Source organism: Monodelphis domestica, chromosome 7 (assembly GCF_027887165.1).
Source record: "Monodelphis domestica isolate mMonDom1 chromosome 7, mMonDom1.pri, whole genome shotgun sequence".
Lineage (NCBI taxonomy): Eukaryota > Metazoa > Chordata > Mammalia > Didelphimorphia > Didelphidae > Monodelphis > Monodelphis domestica.
In genome coordinates, this window is record NC_077233.1 from 94,030,004 (window position 1) to 94,054,668 (window position 24,665).

A 24,665-nucleotide genomic window follows, 5' to 3' on the forward strand; every position below is an offset into this window, starting at 1 on the left:
GGACCTCATGAGTCCTAGGAGAGTATGATGAGTTATGATTTTATGTTTTAAGTATTTGTTAATGTATTCTTATCAGTCTTTTATATGTTAAGCCTCTCTTTCGTGGTGGTGGAAAACATTGCTCTGCCTTTGGGGAGACTAGACATGAGTTGGAGTGCTACTATAGGATGGACAGTTAGAGAAAAGTGTCTTTCCTCTTTGGGATCACTTTGCTTCAGGGATGAATCTAGGCTTCCTTTGAGTTCAGAGTAGGTGCTCTCCTGATGGGAGAAGCTACCTTTTGGGCCACTGGGAACATCAAATATCAGTTATTATTATTATAAGACTCAAAACTCTAGACATAGAAGAATGTTTTTCCTCTTTTTAGGCTTTGGAGTATAATACATACCTACATAGTTTACTTATCAATTTATTCATTCATTTATTTATTTACATGAAATCTCTAACTGATCCAAATAATCATGCCTTCGTTTATAGTCAGGAAAGAAAATCCCTATCAACACCACCTTTCCCAGACATCATGAGCACTTTGCGCCTCTAATGAACTTACCATGTATTTCTGTGCATCAGAGGTTTCTGGATGGCTATCTTATACTTCAGATAGACTCTGAACTTCTATGAGGGCAGGGACCTTTGTAGTAGAACCGAATAGATATTTGTTGAATTTTTAAAATCCAAACATCACATAATAAACCAGAAAGAAATTCTGCTCTGGATGGCTAGGGCAAAGTCAATCATTCCACAGAGGTCAAAGAATAATAAGACCTGGGGCAAATTACATGAAAATGAAGAATTGGAAGGTAACTGATATTTTACACAAGGATACTAAGGTCAAAAGAAAGGAAATGACTCCTGCCATGTCACCCAAGTGGCAGAGGCAGTATTAGGCCCTTGGGCCTCTGCCTTCAAATTCTTTGCTATTTTCTCTTCCTGTGGCTTTAACTCTCCCTTCAGTGAAAGTCAGAGCAAGATGGAGAGGATTATTGCAAGGGCTCATGGCCTTGGCTCTCCACCTATGTCCTGGTTTGGCTCAGAGAAGTCACATTCCCTGATAGAGTTGTGCCCAAAGTTGGAAAGGCATGTGGGGGGGAAGGGATCATGGAAAGAGCCAGGAAACAACATGAGACATCGGTGTTCTCCTCTCTCTCTCAGCCCCACCTCTCCCCGTGTTGGGATACTTTCCACCAGACTTTCCCAGCCTCCCAACCTACTGAGTTCTGTAACCCAAAGACAATCTCCTACTCTGATAGCCACCAAGTCCAGGCCAATTCGATTCAGTTCTATTCAGTTCAGCTCAGCTTAGTTCAACCAAAAAAAAAAAAAATACATTCATTAAGTGCCTACTGTGTGTGAGGAGGCCTTGGGCTCAGTTCTGGCAATAAGATGATGAAAAATAACATTGTCCCTGCTCTGGTGCTGTATAAATGTCAGATGTTTCTGTCGTCTCATATCAGTGTAGTTAGGCTTGCCTGAATGGGGCAGGTGGTAACTCTCATCTTGTGTGACTCATCCACATGCCCCATTAAGTCCTCCAAAGGAGGTCCTCTCAACATGAGAATTTGGATGGACAAATAGACCTCTTGACTCTATGGAGAACACAGGCTATCCACTGGCTGTTCTTTCCCCTAGCTACCTGACCAGCCCACCTCCACTCAAGTTAAACATCTCTCCAAGGATCTCCTCTGCCCCACTATTCCTGTGTCATAAATTCTTCATCGGTCATACATGCTCCAGCCTTCTCACCTCCACCCCACAGATCTCCATTGCCCTCTGGGTCCCCCTCAGCTTTACTGCTCAGAGACTGTGGTAATCTATGACTCCAAGTCACGATGCATCCCTGGAAAGATATTAGTTGCACAGGTGGCTCGTCTTTTGTTTCCTTGAGAAGCTTGGGGTCATTAAAAGATGCCGCATAAAGGGGAGGAGGCTCCAAGACAACCCAAGGGACGCATGATGAAAAATGCTCTCCGCAGCCCCAGAAGGAACTGGTCGAGGCTGAATGCAGATTGAAGCATGCCATTTTTCATTTTATTTCCTTCGTGAGTTTTTTCCTTATATGTGTGATGTGCCTTCTTTCACAGCATGAGGAATATGGAAGTACATTATTACATGACAACCGGCACAAACCTATATTAGATTATTTACCGTCTGGGGCGGGAAGGACGGAGAGAGAATTTAGATTGCAAAATGTCAGAAAACAAATGTTAGAAATTATTTCTACATGTAATTGGGGGAAAAAAAAAAGATGACTGCATGATCTCCCAAATCTGTGCTCCAACCTGGTCTCCTATTCAGTTCTGGCCATAGATGATTGTTCATCCACAGGATCTTTCCAAGAAGCAGCTACTTATGGCCCAGCTCTATAGACGTTGCCATCCAAATGAACATTTTGGCTAGAAAGACAAGAGGTTTTCTTGTCCATTTGGTTGGCTCTGTGAGACGGTAAGACAGTGCTATTTGGTTTTTTTTATAGGATTATAGGCCTTTTTGAAGAGGTTCTTCAATGTCCTGGGACTGATGGAATCAGCACAGTGCCATCTACGATAATTACTTAACAGAATCTAATGAGATAATGTAAAGTGCCATGCAAACTTAAAATGCTATATAAATACGATTTTTATTATACCTCATTTGATATTAATATGCAAAGATTCATTGACATTATCATTCAAGTAACCTTGTATGATTTTAACTCATGCAAAAGAGAAGCCGTGTTTAGGAGAACCTTTTATGGTATGTTCTTATGAATCAATTTTTTTTTTGCAGTAAAAAAGACAATAAATGTGCCAAAAGGCCCCCACTCCACTCCATAGTAGGTTATTAATAAATTCTTGTTCTGAGGTCAGCTGGGTGACAGTGGATTGAGAGCCAGGTCTAGAGACGGGAGGTCCTAGGTTCAAATATGGCTTTAGACACTTCCCAGCTGTGTGACCCTGGGCAAGTCACTTAACTCCCATTGCCTAACCCTTATTGCTCTTCTATCTTTGAACCAATGCACAATATTGCTTCTAAGATGGAAAGTAAGGGTTGTTTGGTTTTTTTTAAGAGCCTACTATGGGTCAGACACTGTGCTAAACTCTTTACAAAAGGCACTTCATTAGAAGTCAGACCAGAAGAATTCAAGTCCAAATCTGTTCCTTGGGAAAATCCTTTTCACTTTCTGGGTCCCATTTCCCTCTGTAAATAAAATGCTATTTGTACTACTCATCAGATAGAAATGTCACCTCTCTTTGTTGTTACTATCATTAAAGGGGTGAGCCTTTCTTTGGCATTCTATATTCTAATGTCTCTGCCAAATCTGACCTACTACAGTTCTGTGTGGATCACTGCTATGGAAAGGATAGAGCTTCCTTAACTAGTTTGGAAGGTTTTAGATCAGAAAAGATAAAGAGGGCAAAGGAGGACAAAGGGGATGTTTGAAACATGTTACTGAACATATCAAACACCAGGTAAGATGTTTGGGTCCTTCTGATGTCGAGATCAGCCAGAATATTTTTGCTGTCCACAGCCAGGCTTCATTTATGTGGAAGGAAGGATGATCTTTTTCCCCCTTGCACATACATTGCAGGGCAAAGTTTTAGGACTTCACCATTTGCTAGATCTGCAAGAATTATATCCACAGTCATCTGCCAGGACTCTCAGCATGGGGCAGAATGAAAACATTAGCATTCAAGCATGGGTAGCAATTAAAGCTGCTCTCCTGTCAGCTTCCCATTTTAGCAAATCTGAAAAGAACAGGAGGAGATATTCGCCTCAGTGGATTACCAGACCTTGACTGGCCAGTTCCTTCAGCCTCTCTAGCCAGTTTGATAAATAATATTAACCACCTACTGTATGCAAGTTGCTGAACTTGTCACTAGGGATACAAAGAGGAAAACTGAGCAGCCCCAGCCCTCAAGGAGTTCCATTCATTCCATTATCCCATTAAATCTGCCCTTTTGACCCATTCTAGCCAAGAGTGTTCACCCAAGCAGTTCACCAGGTGCCTTCAGGTGGATTTTCCTGACCTTCACTGAGAGAGGTCTGGATTACTGAATTGGAAGGACCTGTCTGGTATAGCAAAGAAATGCACTGGAGTTGGAGTCAAGAGGTCTAGGCTCCATTCCCCACTCACAGCACTCTCTATGTGACCCTGGAGAACTCTCTGAGATTCAGTTTTCTCATTTATAAAACAGGAGTAATAGCCTATCCTTTATAACCATTATGTGGCTTTTATAAAGAAAGCATTTTGTGGATCAAAAAGTATAGGATCAAGGGCTGCTAGCTAGCACAGTGGATGGAATGTCAGCCCTGGAGTTGGTAGGACCTGGATTCAAATTTGACCTCAGATACATCCTAGCTGTGTGATCCTGGGCAAGTCACTTAACCCCTTTGCCTAGCCCTTGCTGCTCTTCTTAGAACTGATATTAAGACATAATAAGGTAAGGGTTTAGGGGGGGAAAAGCATAGGATCACATTTACCTATGTGATCTTAGGCAAATCACTGAACTTCAGTAGACCTCAGTTTCCTTATCTGTAAAATGAGAGAGTTGGACTAGAGGATCTCTAAGGTTTCTTCCAGTTCTAAATTTATGATCCATGGATGAGCATATCCAAGAGCCGTGGAAATAGCAGTATCCCTCTTCCCTGCAGACCAATGGAGCCTGCAGAACCATCATGAGGGAAGCAACTCTTGTGGAAATGAGACTGGGCAGCTTCCTCTGTAGCCATTGCAGACCTCACTTCCCTTGGCAGCTAGAGTTTCTGAAGACATGGGATAGAGGGAGATACTTGCCACTAAAGTCCATTGTCAAGTGGTTCAAGATTAGAAATGGACATGGTTTTATTAGTAGAAATGACATCAAAGAAGATGCATTACCATCTGCTTTTGGCTGTATTTTAAGGACCTCTGGGCCTTTGCCCCTGGTTTTGTGGCTGTTTCCTCTATTAGAATGTGAGTTCCCCAGAACCAGGAGAACCTTATACACAGAGGCTGATACACTGTGGCACAATCTAACGTAATGGACTTCTCTACTGGCAGCAATGCGATGACATTTCTGAGGGATTTATGTGAAAGAACACTATCTACATCCAGAGAGAAAGAACTGTGGGAGCAGAAACACAGAAGAAAAACAACTGCCTGATCACAAGGGTCAATGGGGATATAACTGGGGATGTAGACTGTAAATGATCACCCTCATACAAATATCAGTAACATGGAAATAGGTCTTGATCAATGACGCATGTAAAACCAGTGGATTTGCTCACTAACTATAGGAGGGGGGTGGGGAAGGGGAGGAAAAGAACATGAATCATGTAACTATGGAAAAATATTCTAAATTAATTAAATAAATAAACTTAAAAAAAAGAAGAATGTGAGTTCCCTGAGAGCAGGGTCTGCCCTGCTTTTCTATCTAGACCCCCCCACTGTCTGGCACAGCACTTTGAACAGAGTGAGCACTTCAAAAAGGCTTTTTTCCTTCATCCTGTGGTCCTAATTCCTCACTGACATGAGAAAGAACTTCAGGGTAACACTTTGGGACTGAGTTTCTGTTTCTTCCTCTGTCAAATAAATGCTTGTGCTACTGATCTCACTGAGCCACTGCCCACTGGGAGAAAAAAAATAGCTGAGGCTAAGAAATACTTTACATGGTGACAAGCACAGGCTAGAATTCTGGCATCTATAAGATAGAAAACACCCTTTGCTCAGAAGCCCCAAGGTCTGGTTTGGATGCAGGTTAGCCTAGCAGGTCCCAGTCCCTTACCCTGGCTGCTCTGTCATCCAGGCAGCAAATAAAGCCTTAGGGGGCCAGTGGAATGAAATAGTAAAGACCGTATGGATCAAGGGGACGGGGGTGATGATGAAAGGGAAAAGACAAGATCATGATAAAACCCCAAGATATCCATGGATTGATTTGGGGGGAAGGGCTGTGAATTTTTGTTTAATGTTTTGATGACTTTTTCAGCATAACTAATTTCTGTTCTTTGCATTTAAAAATATGATTCTGAAAAGGGACTGTAGACTTCACCAGGCTGCCAGAGGGGTCCATGAAGCATATGCAAAAAAAAAGGTAAAGAACTCCTGAATCAGGGATAAGCAAAAATAAAGATGTCATTTTTATCCCTCCCATGTTCAAGATCCCCTGAAATCTGTCTGAGGACCCCTGGAATTTCTAAAGCCCCTTCCAAGTCTAATATTTTGTGTTCTGAAGTCTCTTTCAACTTTAAGGCTTATGATCCTAATCTGGGTCTCAAAGACTTATTAGAACAACAAAACTTCTGATAATTTATTAGCAAATCAATAACTTTATCCTGAGTAACACCCTCTGCTTTAGGGCTTTATTAATTCATTAAACATAAAATGAGAAGTTCTTTGCAGGGATGAGAATAGTTTCATAGCATTAGGCATTTATAGGATTATGGTCCACAAGTCATAAAAGAGTCTGAATCAAGGGAATAAAATGTTAACATTCTGCAGTGAATTCTTTTTTTAACTGTTAGTGAAGCTTTCATATTTATAGCAGCAGATTATCATATTTCAGTGGTAATAAATTACAGGGGGTCTAATTACTTCATCACCAGCAATAGCTTTTCATGGATGCTGACAGACCTTAAAATGTGATGTACCCTCTAATTCCATTCTCGATTTCACCTTCAGCTAGGTGAAATTTCCAACAGATAGTAGGGAGCCAGCAGTATTTTAAAGAGTTCCATAAACCAGATCTGAGTCCCTGAGTGGGCAGCACGGTATGGAAAGGGCACCGGAGTGGGAGTCAAGGCAATCTGGATTTTAATCCCAGCTTTGCTATTTATTACCAATATAACATATACTCTTGATCAAGTCTGAACCACTAGGAACCTCAGTTTAAACCCCTGTAAAATGAGCAGGGTTAGGATGACCTCTGGTCTCTCTTCCAGATCTAAATTTTATGCTTTATGACACAAGTGTGTTCACTGAGCCTCCTGGATCAGTAGTATTAAATGATATGGAGCTCTAATGGGAGGAAGAAGAGGAAACTCATTATCTCCATTTGTTTCTGGGTATTATACTGCCATCATTCATTCCATACAGAAAAGGAAGCATGATATAGTGGAAATGTCTTCTTATTGACTAGTTCCATCTCAGATGCCTATGTCTATGTCTCCTCTAAAAATTCTTCACTTAAAACTACCATTCCTTAACCTGTAGTGCTATATTTCTTTTTCCTTTCTCTAGCAAAAATCTCTTCTGAAAAAAAAGTGTTCTAGACTGCTCATTGCTTCCCAATCACTTCTAAATCTCACTTTCATGCCCCTGCTTGATCAAATCTGCTCTTTATATGGTTAACAATGAACTTAACTGCTAAGTCTCAATGACCTTTTCTGAGTCCTTATCATATTGATATTCTCTGCAACTTTTGGCCCTGGTAAACCCAGAACTAGAGCATGGAATGTCCAGAACTGGAAGGGGCCTAAAGATCAACTCGTCTACTCTACTTCTTTAACAGGTAAGGAGAATGTGATCCAGAAGAAGGCTCCAATGCCTTGTCCAAGACCCACCACTAGTTGTAGTGAGAGCCAGGATTCAAACCCAGTTCTTCTGACTCCACATACAATACTATTTTCATTATGCCCTGGCTCACCTGGAGGAGAGAAAGGAGCACCCGATTGCAGTGGGTCACAGAAGGATTCCACATCCTGCCTGTATCCTTGTGTCTCCTACATTATTTCTATCTCTAATAATAAAATGTTGGTTGGCAAAGGGTCCTTACAAAGCCTCTCTTTGTTTAAAAAAAAAAAGGTATTATTCAGTGATAGGTATCTTCAGATCTCATGGTCTCAGGGAGAAGGGAGCTCAAGAGAACATCTAATCTAACCCAATTCTTCACAGGAGTGTCCTCTACAGCACCTCTGAGAAGTGGCTATTCAGCCCACCTGCTCCATGATCCTGGATATCATTTTGGTTTTGTTTCCTCATAGGCCAAATGGGGATAGTTGCTTTACCTACCTCTGAGGGCTATTGTGAGGAAACACCTTAAAGTGCTATAAAAAGAAATGCAAGTTGTTATTTTTATAATCTCTGAAGACAACCCTGTTCCAACAGTGATAACCAAAAACCAAAAACCAAAACCAACCAACCTTTCTTCTGGAAGGGAATTAATTTTTCAAGACTGCCATTGTGTAGTTAAATGGTAATTTAGAGATGATTATGCTATCATAGACTCTTAGAATTTTAGGGTTGAAAGAAACCTTATAGGTCATCTCCTGACTGCTCATTCCTGAACTGGAATTACCTTGAAAATATTCTAGATTAGTGACCATTATGCCTGTGCTTGAAGACCTCTCCTGATGGGGACTTAAATTATCTCCAGTGGCTACCATTCTCCCTGGGACAGCTCTAATTATTAGGAAATTCTTCTTTGTATCTCTACCTAGGGAACTTTTACCTAGGAAACAGACCTTATAGCTCTAGTAAAGAAGTCCCTCCCATATCCTATCTCTGGACATCTGACTTCTTGGCTACTGACTCAGGCTTCTTACCTCCTTTGGTCCTTGTTGCTGACTTCTGGGAAGTCGTGGTTTTGCCTGTGTCCATTTTGGTTTTTTCCAGCTGTTGCTCCAAAACTACACATCTATGCCGCTCCTCCTGCAGTTTCTTGTCAGTCTCCAGAAGTCTGTTGTTCCCTTCATCAACCCTGACACACAAACAGAAGTGACCTAAATTTACTTTCTCAGCCCTCACTTGGAGAATGTCCTCTTTTAGCTATGGCTACAGCTTCGCTTAAAGCATTTCATTCTTTGAGGCTTCATCACAAGAGCATTTCATTTCCTAGTTAATCATGCTTGTGATCTGAATCAATTTTCATCAGGATCCTTAGACTTGGAACTGGGAGGGCCTTTGGAGACCATCTGGTCCAACTGCCTCATTTTACAGAACCTGAGACCCTGGAGGACAAGTCATAGACTTGGTTAGACTTGTTCCTCAGTGTCAAGCACAGGGATTTGGACATAGTAGGTATTTGGACACATGCTTTTGATGATGCAGCTATAAAAGGTAATGTTAAAGAAATTATTTGAGCAATATCTCTTACATTCACATTTCCTTTCTATTTCCTTTCTCTTTCTATTCCCATTACCATCAAGATCAGACAGGTCCTTATTATACTTACCCTGGATTATTGCAAAAACCTCCCTGCCTCCAAGCTCTGTTAAACCTTGGACAGATTGGTTTTCCTTATCATCTCTTTTCCAGCACCAGGGTGAAACAGCTTCTGCCTGCTTTAGCAGTGCCTATCATGTATCTAGAGGTTCAGAAGAGAATATGGCAATTGGGAGTATAATCCCCAGAAACAGTCAAATATGGGACAGAGAACTGGTAACCTTTCACTCTCTCCAGTTATCACAGTTTGCCACAATTCTCTCTGGATGCAGCTCTTAAGGTTATTCAGATTACTCACAACTGCTTCTCAAAATATCTAGGAAAAGGGGGAGGAGGAGGAATGAACTCTCCTAGAAGCATTGCGCTGATCTGATTGTCACTTTTCTACTCAAAAGCTCTATTGCTCACTACATAAAACCAATCTTCTTAGCCTAGCCTTCAAGGATCTTCACAATCTGGTAACTTCCTGCTATTATAGCCCCTTTTCACATCATCCTTCTCTACATCCTCCATGTTCTAGCAAATTGAACTATTTACATTCCCCAGTATGTCCTGCATGCTCTCTGACAAAGTTTAATAAATCCATCAACAAAACGGTTAAGAAGGGAAATTATAGACATAAAGAAAATGTTGAAAAACCTAGATTCATTAGACTTATGGAGACTTGTGAATGGGGACCTTGGAGAACATACATATTTCTCAGATTCCCAGATTTATGTAAAAAGCCAATCATATGCATAGTAATAAAGAATTCATGGACAAATGTAGAAAGACAAAAGCTTAAACATATCCTTTATTGATCACAATGCAATACAAGTTATCATTAGCAAGGAAAACATGAACAAAAGATGCATGCTTAAATAAACCCTAAAAATTACATTGTAAGTAAGTGGGTCCAAAGACTAAATCATAGAAATAAAATGTAATCTTTAAAAATTAATTTAATTTTAAACTACAAAGAGTTCCCAAATAAACATAAAAGGGGTGTTAGAAAGTAAAAGTGAGAAAGTCAACCTAAATTAAACAAAATGAATTAACATTTTAAAAAAGTAAAATACTAAAATATTAGTTGCTTTAAAAAAAACAAAATATATAATTAACTAATCTTATAAAAGAGAGAACTTAAATAAAGAAAGCCAAAATTAAAACAAGATTTATAACAAATGGAGAGGAAATTAATAAAATCATAAGAAATTATAATATCAAATCACATGGCAACAAAATTGAAAACTTAAATGAAATAGACAAATGTCTACCAAAAACAAATAATACTATAATTAGCAAAACATGTAGAGGATAACTTAAAAGTCAGGTATCTAAAAGTAAAACTGAGTTTTAAAAAATTAAAACAAGCCATAAATGAACTCCTATGGAAGAAAAAAGTCGTTAGGACCAGATGGTCCTAAATCTATTCTGTGAAATACCAAAATAATAACAATAAAAATTTCTTATGCTATATAAACTTGTTTTGAAAAACAGAGGGAAAAAAACACAATCTGCCAAACCCTTTCTATGCAATAAAGCTAGTTCTGACTGTCAGATAAGGAAGAGATAAAACTGAGAAAGAGAGCTATAAACCAATATTGCTACAATTTACTGCAACCATATAAATGAATACCACACTTTATATGACAACAAAAATCAAATGAAATTTTCAGAAACCATTGGTAATAACTTATAAGGCATGCATTCATTCTTTTTTTTTTTTAAACTAATTCTATCCACCTTCAGAAAGAATTGATGAGGTCAGAGCGGATTGCTGTATATTGTTTTTTCTTTTGTTTTTGTTTTTTTACATTTTTGGCAATATGGCTAATAAAGAAATATGTTTTATATGACTTTACGTGTATAATGTGCATCATATTTTTTGCTTTCTCAATGTGTGGGGAGGGATGAAACAAAGGAGAGGATTTGAAACTCAAAATCTTAAAAAAGAATGTAAATGGGTTTGTTTTTTTAAATAAAGCTAACCTATGAACAAATAAAGTTACATGTTATAGGTTGATTTGGTCCAGCTGCTCTGCAATTCTTTCTCGGTGTCAGTAATTAAAAGCAGATCTGGAGCAGGAGGGTGGCTTTAGAACTGATACTTAGTACTGCATCTAACACAGAAGGTAAGGGTTAAAAAAATACTGTTCATTGTATGGGATAACTCTCTGGTAGGGAGAGGAATATGTGAGATGGAGGCTGGAAATAACTATAGTGATATGAGAAACTGAAGACATCAACAAAAACTTAATTAAAAAAAGACTAACCCCAACATCCCTCTTCCAGAAAGCCTTCCTTGATCCACCTACTGGTATGGTTTTCCTTCCAAGATCTCATTTAGTACAGTTTTCTACTTCTCTGATGTATATAGTGGCTATCTGTGTGTGTATCTTTTCCTTCCTACTAGACTCTAAGTTCAACAAAGCCATAAGGTATATAAAATATAAAATTTGTATCAATCCCCCAGTGTCTGGAAGAGGAATCTGGATACATTAATAAATAGTTGTTTAATGAATGAATAGTATGGAGGGGTTATAATCTCCACAGAGGGAGAGAACACCCCATAGCTTGGAAGGAACCGTCCCTTTTTTGTCCAACTAATTTCTCATGATGCCTCTCAGAAAATGCCTTCAGCTCCAGAAAAATGAATTGATTTGCCATGTATTGCTCTATCCCAATATACACCCCATCTCTGTTCATTCTATTCCTCCATTCAGAATGCCCCCTCTCTTCTCCATGTCCTTTACTTCCTTCCAAATTTACCTCCTCTAGGAAGAATCAGTCCTGATTGACTTCGCCTGAATGATCATTCTCTTACTCTGCCTCCCACCATCACAACCATCACCAAGATGACAAGGATGGCAAGGAGACTATTTGAAGGGCTATCGACTCTTATTGATGAGGTTACAATGGTTCCGATTAGCCCTAGAGGACTGGACAAAGAGTAACAGAGGGAAGTGATCGAGGGCAGATTCAGAAAAACTTAACTAACCATCTGAATGGCACACCTATGAGGTGAGTTCACCATTGTTGGAAATATCTGCCCAGAGTCTGGATGACTAGTTGTAAGAGATGCTGTAGAAGAGATCTCTGCTTTGGACTGGGGATGGAGTAGATGTACCCTGAGCTCCCTTCTCACCTCCAGGATCTCAAATTCCATGACTCCGTTCGTGATGTACATTTTACAAAAGTATTCTCCAGCATTTTTCCTCTCTCCTCAAATATAGTCAAATCCTCTCCAGCCCTTCTCTTCTCCAGAGGACCTGGAGTGAGGATCTGCATTGAGGAGGAGCTCTGAACTGACCGTGACCATGGAACTGGCCAAGAGTGAGGGACAGCACAAACCATCCCCCAGCGAGCTGGGACTAAAGCCACTTGTGACAGAAATAGCTAGTACAGCATTTGGCAGCCTTCAGAAAGAGGCATGCCAAGGACCCAGCCCCTTTCTATCTTGTCTCTCCAGGGGGAGTGTGTGCCAGTCTTGGTCTAGTGTGTCAGGAGGAGCACTGGACTGGGAGTTAAGAGCCCCGAGTTCAAGTCCTGACTCAAACAATTTACTGGTTGGGTGCCCACAGACACATCTCTTTAGAGGTAGGAGCCTTAAGTTTCCTCAGCTGTCATATGAGGACAATAACTTTTGTACTCTTTGCCATCCCAGGGTTTTGGTGAAGAGAGTGCTTTGTAAATTCTAAAGCACTGAAAAAATGGCAGCGATGATTAGTTGTCCACGTCACTGAAGGAAACGTGAGGACGGAGCATAGAGGCCAGTGACTTCTAGGACAGATGGCAGGCAACAGCATTCACAAGGGCAAAGAAGGTCGCGTGGGCCCTTCCAGGGAACAACAATTCCTGTCGGGGACCTGTTTGTCTCGTCTGCATGTGGGGAACAAAATGGGCCAAAGGAGTGGCCTTGCCTGGTCAGGTCCCAACAGGAATCCGCCTGTGATAGCTGGCCCTGGGCTCTGCTGCCTCAGCATATGCCAAGGAGCACCTGGCCCTGGTACCAGTGAAGATGATCTGCTCCATGTGTGCTATAGGGGGATGGCATTTCATCACATATTTTTACATGTCTTATATGTGTTTTGTGGTTCACAAATCATTTTCTTTATGTCAAGTCTGGGAGGTGGAGAATCCAGAGGGTAATTATACACATATTACAGATGAGGAAACTGAGACTCCTAAGGAGGAACTGCCCTGCTGATGATCACTCAGCTCTCCTGGTTCTTATCTGTTGATTCCTTCTCAGGCTCCCCAAGTTATATCTCAAGGCCATGCCCTAGGCTTTCTACCCTCTCTCACTTGGTGACCCCATCACCTCCTTGCAGATAAATCCATGTCGATATAGATACCCCCTGAATTCTTGTTGTTTATCACCATTTGCCCATTGGATATTTCAAATTCAACATGTCCAAAAATAGAAGTCTTTATCTTTTGTCCTAAATTCACTCCTCTCTTCCCTATTTCTCTTGAAGATACCATCATGCTTCTAGTTCTCTTTTATTCTTCACTCTCCTTTAGCTCATTTATTAAATTATTGCTAAAAGGTGTTGCTTCTAATTCTACATCTATAGAACCTGGACAAATCTCTCTACTCACAGGACTACAAGTCTAAATTCAGGTCCTCATTACCTCCTGCTTGGACTACTGCAATAGTATAGTACCACTAATTGATCTTTCTGCCTCAAATCTCTCCCCTCTTCAATCCATCCCCCAAATTATCCAAAGGGTTTTTTTAAGCACATGTGGCCATTATTACCTGTAGAATCAGTCTTTTATAAGTGTGCTCTAATTTTTCTTTCTAGCCATGTTATATATTATTCTTTTTCATGTATTTTACAGCCCACTCTTATCCATGATCCTCCCATAACACTCCGCCTTCCAGATATTCATCTTTTCATAGGCTGACCCACATACCTAGAATGTATTCTTCTCTTGCCGATGTCCCTTACGTTCTCTTAAGTTGATGGATCATTTTTCATTTGTGCCTGACTCTTTGAAACCCCTTTTGAGTTTTCTTGGCAATTTTTTTATTTCCTTCTCCAGATCATTTTATAGATGAGGAAACTGAGTCAAACAAGGTAAAGTAACTTGTCTATATCACACAGCTACTAAGTGTCTGGGGCCATATTTTAACTTAGATCTTCCTGACTCTGGGCCTGGCATTCTGTCCACTGTGCCACCTATTTGTCTTCTAGTTTCCCTCGAAGTTCAGCTCAAACACTACCTTCTACGTGAAGTCTTTCCTAATTCCCCCAGTTTCTAGGGCCTAGCCACCACCACAAAAATTATCTTTTATTTATTTTGTATATACTTATATATTCTCTCCTGTTAGAACATAAGCTCCCTAAGGGCAAGAACTATTTCATTTCTGTCTTTATAGCTGTTGTGTCTAGCATGGTTTGGGGCATATAATAGATGCTTAATAAGGGTTGTATAATGATATAAGAAACACATTTAAGTTTAGACACATAAAGAATAAAAATGAAGATGGAAAGAACTATATTCCAAAAAATCAAAAGTAAATATAACCAAATTATAAAGATCAAACCAGACTCAAATGAAGAAGGATGAGAAGGCATCATGCAATCCATCCTTTCATAGATGGGACGTCCAGAAATGTTAGGAATATGGGAGCATAGGAATAAAATAGAAAAAAAATTTCTCCATAGGAACAAAAATGAAGAAAAACAGTGATGAGATAATGTACCAAAAACTAATGGGACACAGTTAAAACAGTTCTAAGGGGAAATTTTCTATCTCTAAACACTTTCATTAACAAAAGAGAGAAAGAACAAATTGGTAAATTAGCATGTAATTTTAAAAAATGTAAACAACAAATCAAAAATCCCCAACTAAATAACAAAGTAGGGATTCTGAAAATCAAAGAAGACATTAATGAAACAGAAAGCAACAAGGCCATTGAACTGATAGATAAAACTAAGAGTTGGTCTTTTGTTGATTAACTTGATTTTTACAAAGGGAAGAAAATAAAATAATTCATATCAAAAATGAAAAAGGAGAACTCACAACTGAATAGGAAATTTTTTTAAAAGGGCAGGCAGCCTGAATAATGTTGTTGTTGAATTGTGTCCAATTTTTCATAACTCCATCTGGGGGTTTTCTTGGCAAAGATACTGAAGTGGTTTGCTATTTCCTTCTCCAGTGGATTAAGGCAAATGGAAATTAAGTATCTTGCCCAGGATCACATAGCTAATGTCTGAGGCTAGATTTGAACTCAGGTCTTCCTAACTCCAGCCTAAGAAAATTTAGGAATTTGTTGGAAGATGTCTGTGACACTAGGTTTTTTGTTGTTGTGGTAATTAAATTAGAAAAGTCATCAACATATATTTATTCACGAAATAAAAGTATTAAAGAGTAGTTGATGTTTCAAATGATTTTTCCACATTTATAAACTATTCACATGTATTCTTTTTAGATCCATACTAATTCATGCTCATATTCTATTTAGTTAAGTCATCATCATCATCTTTTCCATTAAATGCTGTAATACAATATTAAATGTAAACAAAGTACTTTTTTTTTTTAAACCCTTGCCTTCTGTCTTGGAATCAATACTGTCTATTGGTTCCAAGGCAGAAGAATGGTAAGGGCTAGGCAATGGGGGTTAAGTGACTTGCTCAGGGTCACAAAGCTGGGAAGTGTCTGAGGCCAGATTTTAACCTAAATCCTTTCTCTAGGCCTGGCTCTCAACCTGCTGAGCTACCCAGCTGCCCCCTAAACAAAGTACTTTTAAAAAGCCAGGTTTTAAAAAATAGCACACTACAACAAAATAATCTGAATTTTAACAATTTAAACATCCCTGGATCTTTGGGTTGCATAAAACCAGACTACTATAATTTAGTTTTTATTATAATGATGTCTGGAGTGTATACACACAGAGGCAGCAACAGCAGGGGTCACAGTTCCAGGGCAGAGAGGAGCATTTAAGTCCAGTTACAAGGGGTCAAGGCCTCTGGTCAGAGTTCCAAAGTAGAAGGAGTATTAATGCTTGTAGCTGCAGAGAAGCTGGGGCTTCTGGTAAAGATCAGGGTCCACACCAGGACAGCAGTGACTACACATTGTCTCACACTACCTTGGAAGCACTGAAAACTTGCAAACCCCCTAGAAAAGCTCTGAAAACAGCAGCACTGAAAAAGCCTGAAGCTCAAGACATTGCCTCCCTACTCCCAGGTAGATAGAGCCAAATTCCAAAGCCAAGAAATAGGCTGGAAAAATGAGCAAAGGATGAAAATGAACTTGACCATAAAAAACTAGTACAAGGACAGGTGCATGGTTCATGGATAGAAAGCCAGACCTGGAGATGGGAGGTCTTAGGTTCAAATTGGGTTTCAGATACTTCCTAGCTATGTAACCCAGGGCAAGTCATTTAACCCCTATTGCCTAGCCTTTACTACTCTGCTGCCTTGAAACTGATACTTAGTATTGATTCTAAGACTGAAGGTAAGGTTGTTATTTTGGGATGTTTTTTTTTTTTGAATGTTACTACAGTGGCAGGGAAGAATAAGACACAAACTCAAAAGAAAACAATAATGTCAAAACAGTTACAACCCAAATCTCAAAGAAAAATGCTAATTGGACCCAAATTCAACAAGAATTGCCAAAAAAGTTTAAGAGACGAGACGAAAAATTAGGAAAAGAAAGATGAATGATACAAGAAATTATGAAAAGAAAATTAACAGCTTTTTTAAAGAGGTACAAAAATTCACTGAAGAAAAAACCTTTTTTTTTAAACAGAATTGATCAAATGGAAAAAAAAGACAAAAATTCACACGAGGAAATGATTTCTTAAAAATTAGAATTGGGCATTTGAAAACTAATGACTAAATAAGACAGCAAGAAACAATAAAACAAAATCAAAAGAATGAAAAAATAGAAAAAAATGTGAAAATCTCATTGGAAAAGCAACCACAAAAATAGATTAAGGAGAGACAATTTAAGAATTCCTGGACTATCTTAAAGCCACAATAATATTTTTAAAAGAGCCTAAAAATCATATTTCAAAAAATTATCATGGAAACTGCCCCCAATATCTTGGATCTAAAAGATTACATTGAAATTAAAAGAATTCACTAATCACCTCATGGAAGGTATCCCAAAATGAAAACTTTCAGGAATTAGTGCTCCCAGATCAAAGAGAAAATATTATAAGCTGTCAGAAGGAAAGAATTCAAATATCATAGAGCCACAGTCAGAATTACATATTTACATTTAGCAGCTTCCACATTAAAGAAGAGGAGGACTTGGAATATGATATTTCAGAAGGCAAAGGAGCTCAGATTACAACCAAGAGTCAACAAAATGGAATATCTGGAGAAATGGATTATTTAGTGAAAAAGAAGACTTTCAGGCATTCCTGATGAAAAGACCAGGGCTGGATAGAAAATAGAAAATGGAATAGTCAAGAAAAGCATAAACAAAGGGCTTTAAAAGAATGCATATCATCTGATCCAGCAATAACACTATTGGGTTTAAACCTCAAAGAGATAATGAAAAATGTTTATATAAAAATATTCATAGCCATGTTCTTTGTGGTGGCAAAAAAATTGGAAAATGAGGGGATGTTCCTTGATTGGGGAATGGCTGAACAAATGGTGGTATATGATGGTGAGTGAATATTACTGTGCTGTAAAGAATGATGAACTGCTTGATTTCTATATGAACTGGAAAGACCTCCACAAACTGATGTGGAGCAAAATGAGGAGAATGAAGAGAACATTGTACTTAAACTGAAACTGAAACATTGTGGGATGATCAAATGTAATAGACTTTGCTACCAATAGCAATGCAATGATACAGGACAATCCTGAGGGTCTTATGAGAAAGAATGCTATCCACTTTGAGAGAAAGAACTGTGGGAACAGAAACACAGAAGAAAAATATATGATTTATCACTTGTGTAAATGGGTATAGGATGTGGGGTTTTGATTTTTTAAAGATGACTCTATTACAAAAATGAATAATATGGAAATAGATATTGAATGATCATACAAGCATAACCTAGTGGAATTGCTTGTTGGTTCCAGGAGGGGGGAGGGAAAAGGGGAGGAATAGAACATGAGTCATGTAACCACAGAAAAATACTTAAAAATAAATGATAAAGAATAATTTTTTAAAAAGTTTAAAAAGCAAAAAATGTAAATATAAAAGAACAATCATAGGGGACTCAAATTTAAACTGTTTACATTCCTATATGGGAAGATGATACTTAAATCTAAGAACCTTATCATTATTAAGGCAATTAGAAGTCCATATAGATAGAGGACATGAGTATGAGTTGATTATGTTGCAATGATCTAAAAAAAAAATGAAAGCATGAGAAAGTGGGATGCACTGGGAGAAGGGGAAAAGAAAAAGATAGAATGGGGAAATTTTTTCCACGCAAAAAAAAGACATGCAAAGAGGAGTTTTTATAGTGGAGGGGAAAATGGCCCAGGCAGGGAAGAGGGAGAATTGGCAGCAGGTAATGCTTGAACCTCACTCTCATCAGAATTGGTTCAAAGAGGGAAGAATATATATATATATATATATATATATATATATATATATATATGCGCATATATATTCATAATCAGATGGGTATAGAAATCTATTGGAATCGATAGGGAAATAGGAGGGAAAGGGGGTAAGAGATATTGAGGAAAGGGGAGAACTAAAGGGAGGGTAGATTAAGGGAGGTGGTGGTCAGAAGCAAAACAGAAAAGACAAAGGATGGGATAAAAAGTGAGAAGGATAAACAGAAGAAAATAGGATGGAGAGAAATACACAGTAATTATAATTGGGAATGTCAGTGGGATGAGCTCACCCATAAAATGGAAGCAGATTGATAAATGGATTAGAAACCAGAATCAAACAATATGTTAACAAGAGACACACTTAAATAGAAAAAAACAGAGTTAAAATAAAGGGTTGGGGCAGGCTCTATTATGCTTCAGCTGAAATAGAAAAGGCAGAAGTAACAATCATGATCTCGGAGAAAGTAAAATCAAATATAAACCTAATTAAAAGAAACAATCAGGGAAAATATATCTTGCTTTCATAAGTTACCATAGACAATGAACTAATATAAAAAAAAACTTAAAGCAAATTTCTCTGATAAAGGTCTCATTTCTTAAGTGTATACTTCATATGGAACTGAGTCAAGTTTATAAAAATAAGAGCCATTCCCTAATGGATAAATGGTCAAAGGATATGATCAGATAGCTTTCAGAATAAGAAATCAAAGCAGGGACAGTTAGATAGCACAGTGGATAGAGTGTCAGGCCTAGAGCTGGAAGAACTTGGGTTCAAATTTAACTCAGACACTTCCTACTTGTGAAACCCTGGGCAAGTCACTTAACCCCAACTGCCTAGCCCTTACTACTCTTTTGCCTTGGAAAGTGATACTTCTTTCAATTCTAAGACAAAGGTGTTTAAAGAGTATAAACTGAAGTACTTCTTTGTACTCTTTCATCTTTTCTTCTTTCCTTTCTTTTCTTTTTTATATGTAAAATATGGAAATATTTTTGCATGATTTCAAATGCACAGTTGATATCACTTTAAAACATTCATGATAAAAGGTCAGAACTGAATAGGAATTTTGAAATGCAAATATACATTTGAGAGAAATCCAGAGATTTAAAATTATTTGGGCAATTGGAAGGGGCTATATAATGACCAAAAAACCCCAATATTCTAATACACTTGTCTTTTAAATCTTGATGTTATCAAAAGGCATTAAGGGAGTTAATTAAGGGAAAGCATACCTGGCAGTACATTCTGATCTGGGAGGTTTAAAAGAGAAAGGAAAAGAGAAGCAAAAAGTTATACTAGTATAGAAAGGAAGGAGAAGAGGATGGAACCTACTATTTCTCAACATTGAAGTATGTGAAGAGAGTACGCAAACATAGAAAAAGGGGTGAGGAATGTGAATAGCAGCTGAACCTCTTATCTAAACTATACAAAATAGGGTTGAACACAAATGAGCATATATTCACACACACACACACACACAGAGTTTGGTATAAAAACTACAACTCAAAAGACAAAAAAAGCAGATAGGAATGACAAAGAAAGGAAAATACAAGAAATAGAATTATGTTGGTTCCCAAGGCTACTGTTTCATTTCTTAGGATTCTAGGAATAAACCCTAAGAGGTAGAAAAGTAGTCTTCCAGTGTCTAATTCATAAGCCCCCACTGCTACACTTATCCTATTGTCAATTAACATCAATTAGCCAGCAAGATTTAGCTTTTACAAATAAGTATTTAGTAAGATGGATAGTAATAAATAATAGAAAATATACCCTTAAACCAGAGCACACTCTCCTACATACAAAACCCAGAGGATCATAGGCTCCAGCTTAGATTATATGTGGCAAAGGGAGAAAAACACAACTCCTAGAAGTCTCTTTGCTGAAAGCCCTTTCCTCTGCTCCATGGGATCTTCAGATCATCTTCCTCAAGTATAGTTAGCTTTTTGCTGGGCTCTTTGTAGAATCCCAGAGCTACCTTTCCTCAGGGTGGCTAGCATTTCCTCACCTCCCCATGTAGACACTACTATTAACTGTTCCAGAGATACTGCTAGTATATTGATGGAAAGTTCCTAACCCTACAGATCTTTTCAGGTTCACAATCTTCCTCTGTTCAAGGAGACATGCTCTTCTATCCCTTAGCGATTTCCTCTTATAGGGAGCTGGTTTGAAAGTTCAGGTTTCAAATGAGCCTATATATAGCCTTCCACTTTAACTCCATTTCACCCAATGCCTTTTGCCCCTTTTAAATTAATCAAGCATTTCTCCCACCTAGTCTAGAAGGAAGGAAGGAAGGAAGGGAGAAATATGGAGAAAGAAAGAAAGAAAGAAAGAAAGAAAGAAAGAAAGAAAGAAAGAAAGAAAGAAAGAAAGAAAGAAAGAAAGAAAGAAAGAAAGAAAGAAAGAAAGAAAGAAAGAAAGAAAGAAAGAAAGAAAGAAAGAAAGAAAGAAAGAAAGAAAGAAAGAAAGAAAGAAAGAAGAAAGAAAGAAAGAGAAAGAAAGAAAGAAAGAAAAAAGAAAGAAGAAGAAAGAGAGAGAAGTAGAGAGAGAAAGGGAGAAAGGGAGAGAGAAAGAGAGAGAGAGAAAGGGAAAAAGGGAGAAAGGGAGAAAGGGAGAAAGGGAGAAAGGGAGAAAGGGAGAAAAGGAGAAAGGGAGAAAGAGAGAGAGAAAGAGAGAAAGGGAGAAAGGGAGAAAGGGAGAAAGAGAGAAAGGGAGAAAGGGAGAAAGAGAGAAAGAGAGAAAGAGAGAAAGAGAGAGAGAAAGAGAAAGAGAGAAAGAGAGAAAGAAAAAAGAAAGAGAGAAAGAAAGAGAGAAAGAAAGAGAGAAAGAGAGAAAGAAAGAAAGAGAGAAAGAAAGAAAGAAAGAAAGAAAGAAAGAAAGAAAGAAAGAAAGAAAGAAAGAAAGAAAGAAAGAAAGAAAGAAAGAAAGAAAGAAAGAAAGAAAGAAAGAAAGAAAGAAAGAAAGAAAGAAAGAAAGAAAGAGGAAGGAAGGAAGGAAGGAAGGAAGGAAGGAAGGAAGGAAGGAAGGAAGGAAGGAAGGAAGGAAGGAAGGAAGGAAGGAAGGAAGGAAGGAAGGAAGGAAGGAAGGAAGGAAGGAAGGAAGGAAGGAAGGGAGAGAAAGAAAAGAGGGAGGGAAGAAAGAAAAAGAAAACAAAGGAAAAATGTTGTTGATAATTAGAGAGATATTCACTGCTCAATATTTTCAAAATGATGATACTACCAAAATTAATTTATAAATTTAGTAATATACTAGTCAAATTACCAAGATAATACTTTATGGAATTAGATAAACCAAGAACTTTATTTAGAGAAACAAAAGGCCTATAATCTTGAGAGATAATGAAAAAAAAGTATAAACGAATGTGGTAAAGCATTACCAAACCTCAAACTTTATTATAAATCAGTAGTCATCAAAATAACTTGGTACTGTTCAAAATATAGAAAAGTATATCAGCCTATATAAGCAAAAAACAGAAGCAATGAAGCCAAACAGCAGTTTGGTTTTAATTAACTCAAGAACATAAATTCCCCTTTTCCCATGAACTGCTGGGGAAACTGGAAATTGGTTCCACAGAAACTTGATTGAGACCAACAGAGATTCACATATTTAGAGCTGGAAGGGACCATAAGAGGTCATTTAGGCTAATCCCTTAATTTTATAAATAAGTTAACCTGAGGCCTGGGAATTTTAGGTAACTCAAAAACCTTATACTACAAACCTTGCTAAATTCAAAGTGGATAACAAACTGTAATTCATAAAAGGTCACATTGCAAAATATTAAATGAAATTAGAACAACAAAACAAAACTTTGTCTATGGCCAGTGCAAGAGTCTATAACCAATCATAGAACAAAATAGATCATAAAAGACAAACACCCGACAATTTCAGTGACACAAAATCTTAAAACTTTTGCACAAGTAAAATTAATGAAGTTAGAATGAGTAAAGAAATTACAGGATAGGAAAAAATAGCTATGGTATCACCAATAAATATCACTGATAAAAAGTCTGGTACATTTTGCATGACTATGTATATGATGGGTATGGTATTTTTTGCTTTCTCGTTGGAAAAAATATGGAACTGGAAATAAAAATTAAATTTAAATTTAAAAAAGTCTTGTATCCAGGGAATTAACATGATTATGTAACACCAAAAGAAATTCCTCAACATATAAAAACAGGAACAAACAGTCAAAGTTTAGGTCAAAATATAGGGGAAAAACAGTTTTTGAAAGAAGAATTACAAACTATAAGCAATCATTTAAAAATATGGCCCCAAATCACTAAGAATTCCCTCTTCCTCTCTTGGTATTAGTTTACCCTCTGAAGAAATGGAATTTTACTACTCTATAAGATCTGACCAATATGTGCTCACTTCACTCCCAGCTCAACTCATCAACTGCACCCAGGTTTTCTCTCCCAGCCACCCTCTGATTGTCTGTGTTTTCTTCTCCTATTAAAAGGTAACCGCCTTGAGGATGGCCTTTCTTATTTGCTGTATTTGCAAATACAACTTCCCCCTTAGCACTCTGCCATAAACCAAATCCTCTGATGGACACAGACAAGTGTGGGGAAGATTTATGTGAACAGACACAAAATGAAATAAGCAGAACCAGGAAAATCATATCCACAATAACTACAACAATGAAAATATTAAGAATGACAACAAAATCATTGAAAATAAATTCTGAAATTTAAATGACTGGGGCAGTGAGGTAGCTCAGTGGATAGAGAGTCAGGCCTAGAGATGGAAGGTCCTGGGTTCAAATCTTGATTCAGATACTTCCTAGCTATGTGACCCTGGGCAAGTCTCTTAATCCCTACTGCCTAGTCCTTGCCACTCTTATGCCTTGGAACCAATACACAGTACTGATTCTAAGACAGAAGATGAGGGTTAAAAATTGTTTTTAATAACTAAAACTAGCCCAAAGGAGATATTTGAGATATTTCTCATTTCCTTCTTTGCAGAGCTATGAGGGACCATGTGTGTGGAATACTATAGGATTTCTCCCTGGGAAGAGTATTAGGGATGTATTGGGAGATGGAGGTGATATAAAAACAAGGAATATTAATAGTGTTTGAGGTCACAGCATGGAGCAGAACACAAGACAACAGCTCATTTGATCCCTTCATCTTGCGGAGGAGGAGACAAGTCTAAAGAGGGGCTTGTACTGTGATGACCACAGCAGAGATGTTATTCTTCCTTTCTATGGCTCAAGTCCTTGTTGTTACAAATAGTAGGAATGTGGCTGGGATTGGAATCATTAAACCAAGCAAATTTCAGAGGTGTGAGACAAGACTAAGGAGTGCAGAATGACAGTAGTATGGATGCTATCAATAGGCGCCTTGGGAGCTGGGGGATACAGTAAGTAGCTGCATTTATTCATTTTTCTATAACCTCATCTTACTTTCCATAATTAGTCACAAAGGCTGAAGGAGAAACCCAAAGGCTACCAGAGAACGTTTAGTGCAATATCCTATGCCCAACAGTGACTACCAACAGTCACCTTTTCTAGAGAAAATAGCTTTTAATGCACTAAAGCCAATTGCCTGATCCTTCTTGTAGAAGAAGACTCCTTTTTTATCCTGGCAGGAGATCACAGGCCTTCCCTGTGAAGCATTAGTTGCGATGACTCTTATCACTACAATAGCTGGAATAGCTAAAAATGCTATTAATGGTCATAAAATTATATACTCCTTTCTTAAATCTCAGCTCAGCGTTTAACTTCATAACCTCCTGCTGGCGGTGAATCTCCACAGGTCTACTCTGTGTTCCATCAAGGAACACTTCCGTTCATTAGTTTCAAATTCACTGCCCTTTACTTTCACGGAGCAGCTCTCTGACACTTTTATTATAGGACGGTGGAAAAAAGAACTAACCCGTTCTCATTATACCCTTCATAATTCTGATCATGCCAAACACTCTCCTCTCCATTCTGATTTAAATCCTCGCAGACTGTAGTTTTCATCATTTGAGAAACCCCAGTCTTTGTCATCAGCACCCTCCTAACGACGAGGCAAGGCTAGGATAC

The 24,665-nt window shown here is 38.2% G+C and overlaps 1 protein-coding gene across 5 annotated transcripts in view; it reads right to left on the reverse strand.

Moving 5' to 3' along the window:
- The window catches only part of CCDC13 (coiled-coil domain containing 13), a 111,473-nt gene that overhangs the window by 5,599 nt on the left and 81,209 nt on the right, over positions 1-24,665 (reverse strand). For 4 of the 5 annotated variants that reach the window (XM_007499791.3, XM_007499797.3, XM_001377184.5 and 1 more), the window contains one exon: positions 8,500-8,654. In XM_007499791.3, coding sequence (XP_007499853.1) covers positions 8,500-8,654 — 155 coding nt within the window. Of the gene's footprint in view, positions 1-2,006; positions 2,394-8,499; positions 8,655-24,665 lie in introns of those variants that run through there. The other variant, XM_007499795.3, reaches the window with a different exon arrangement.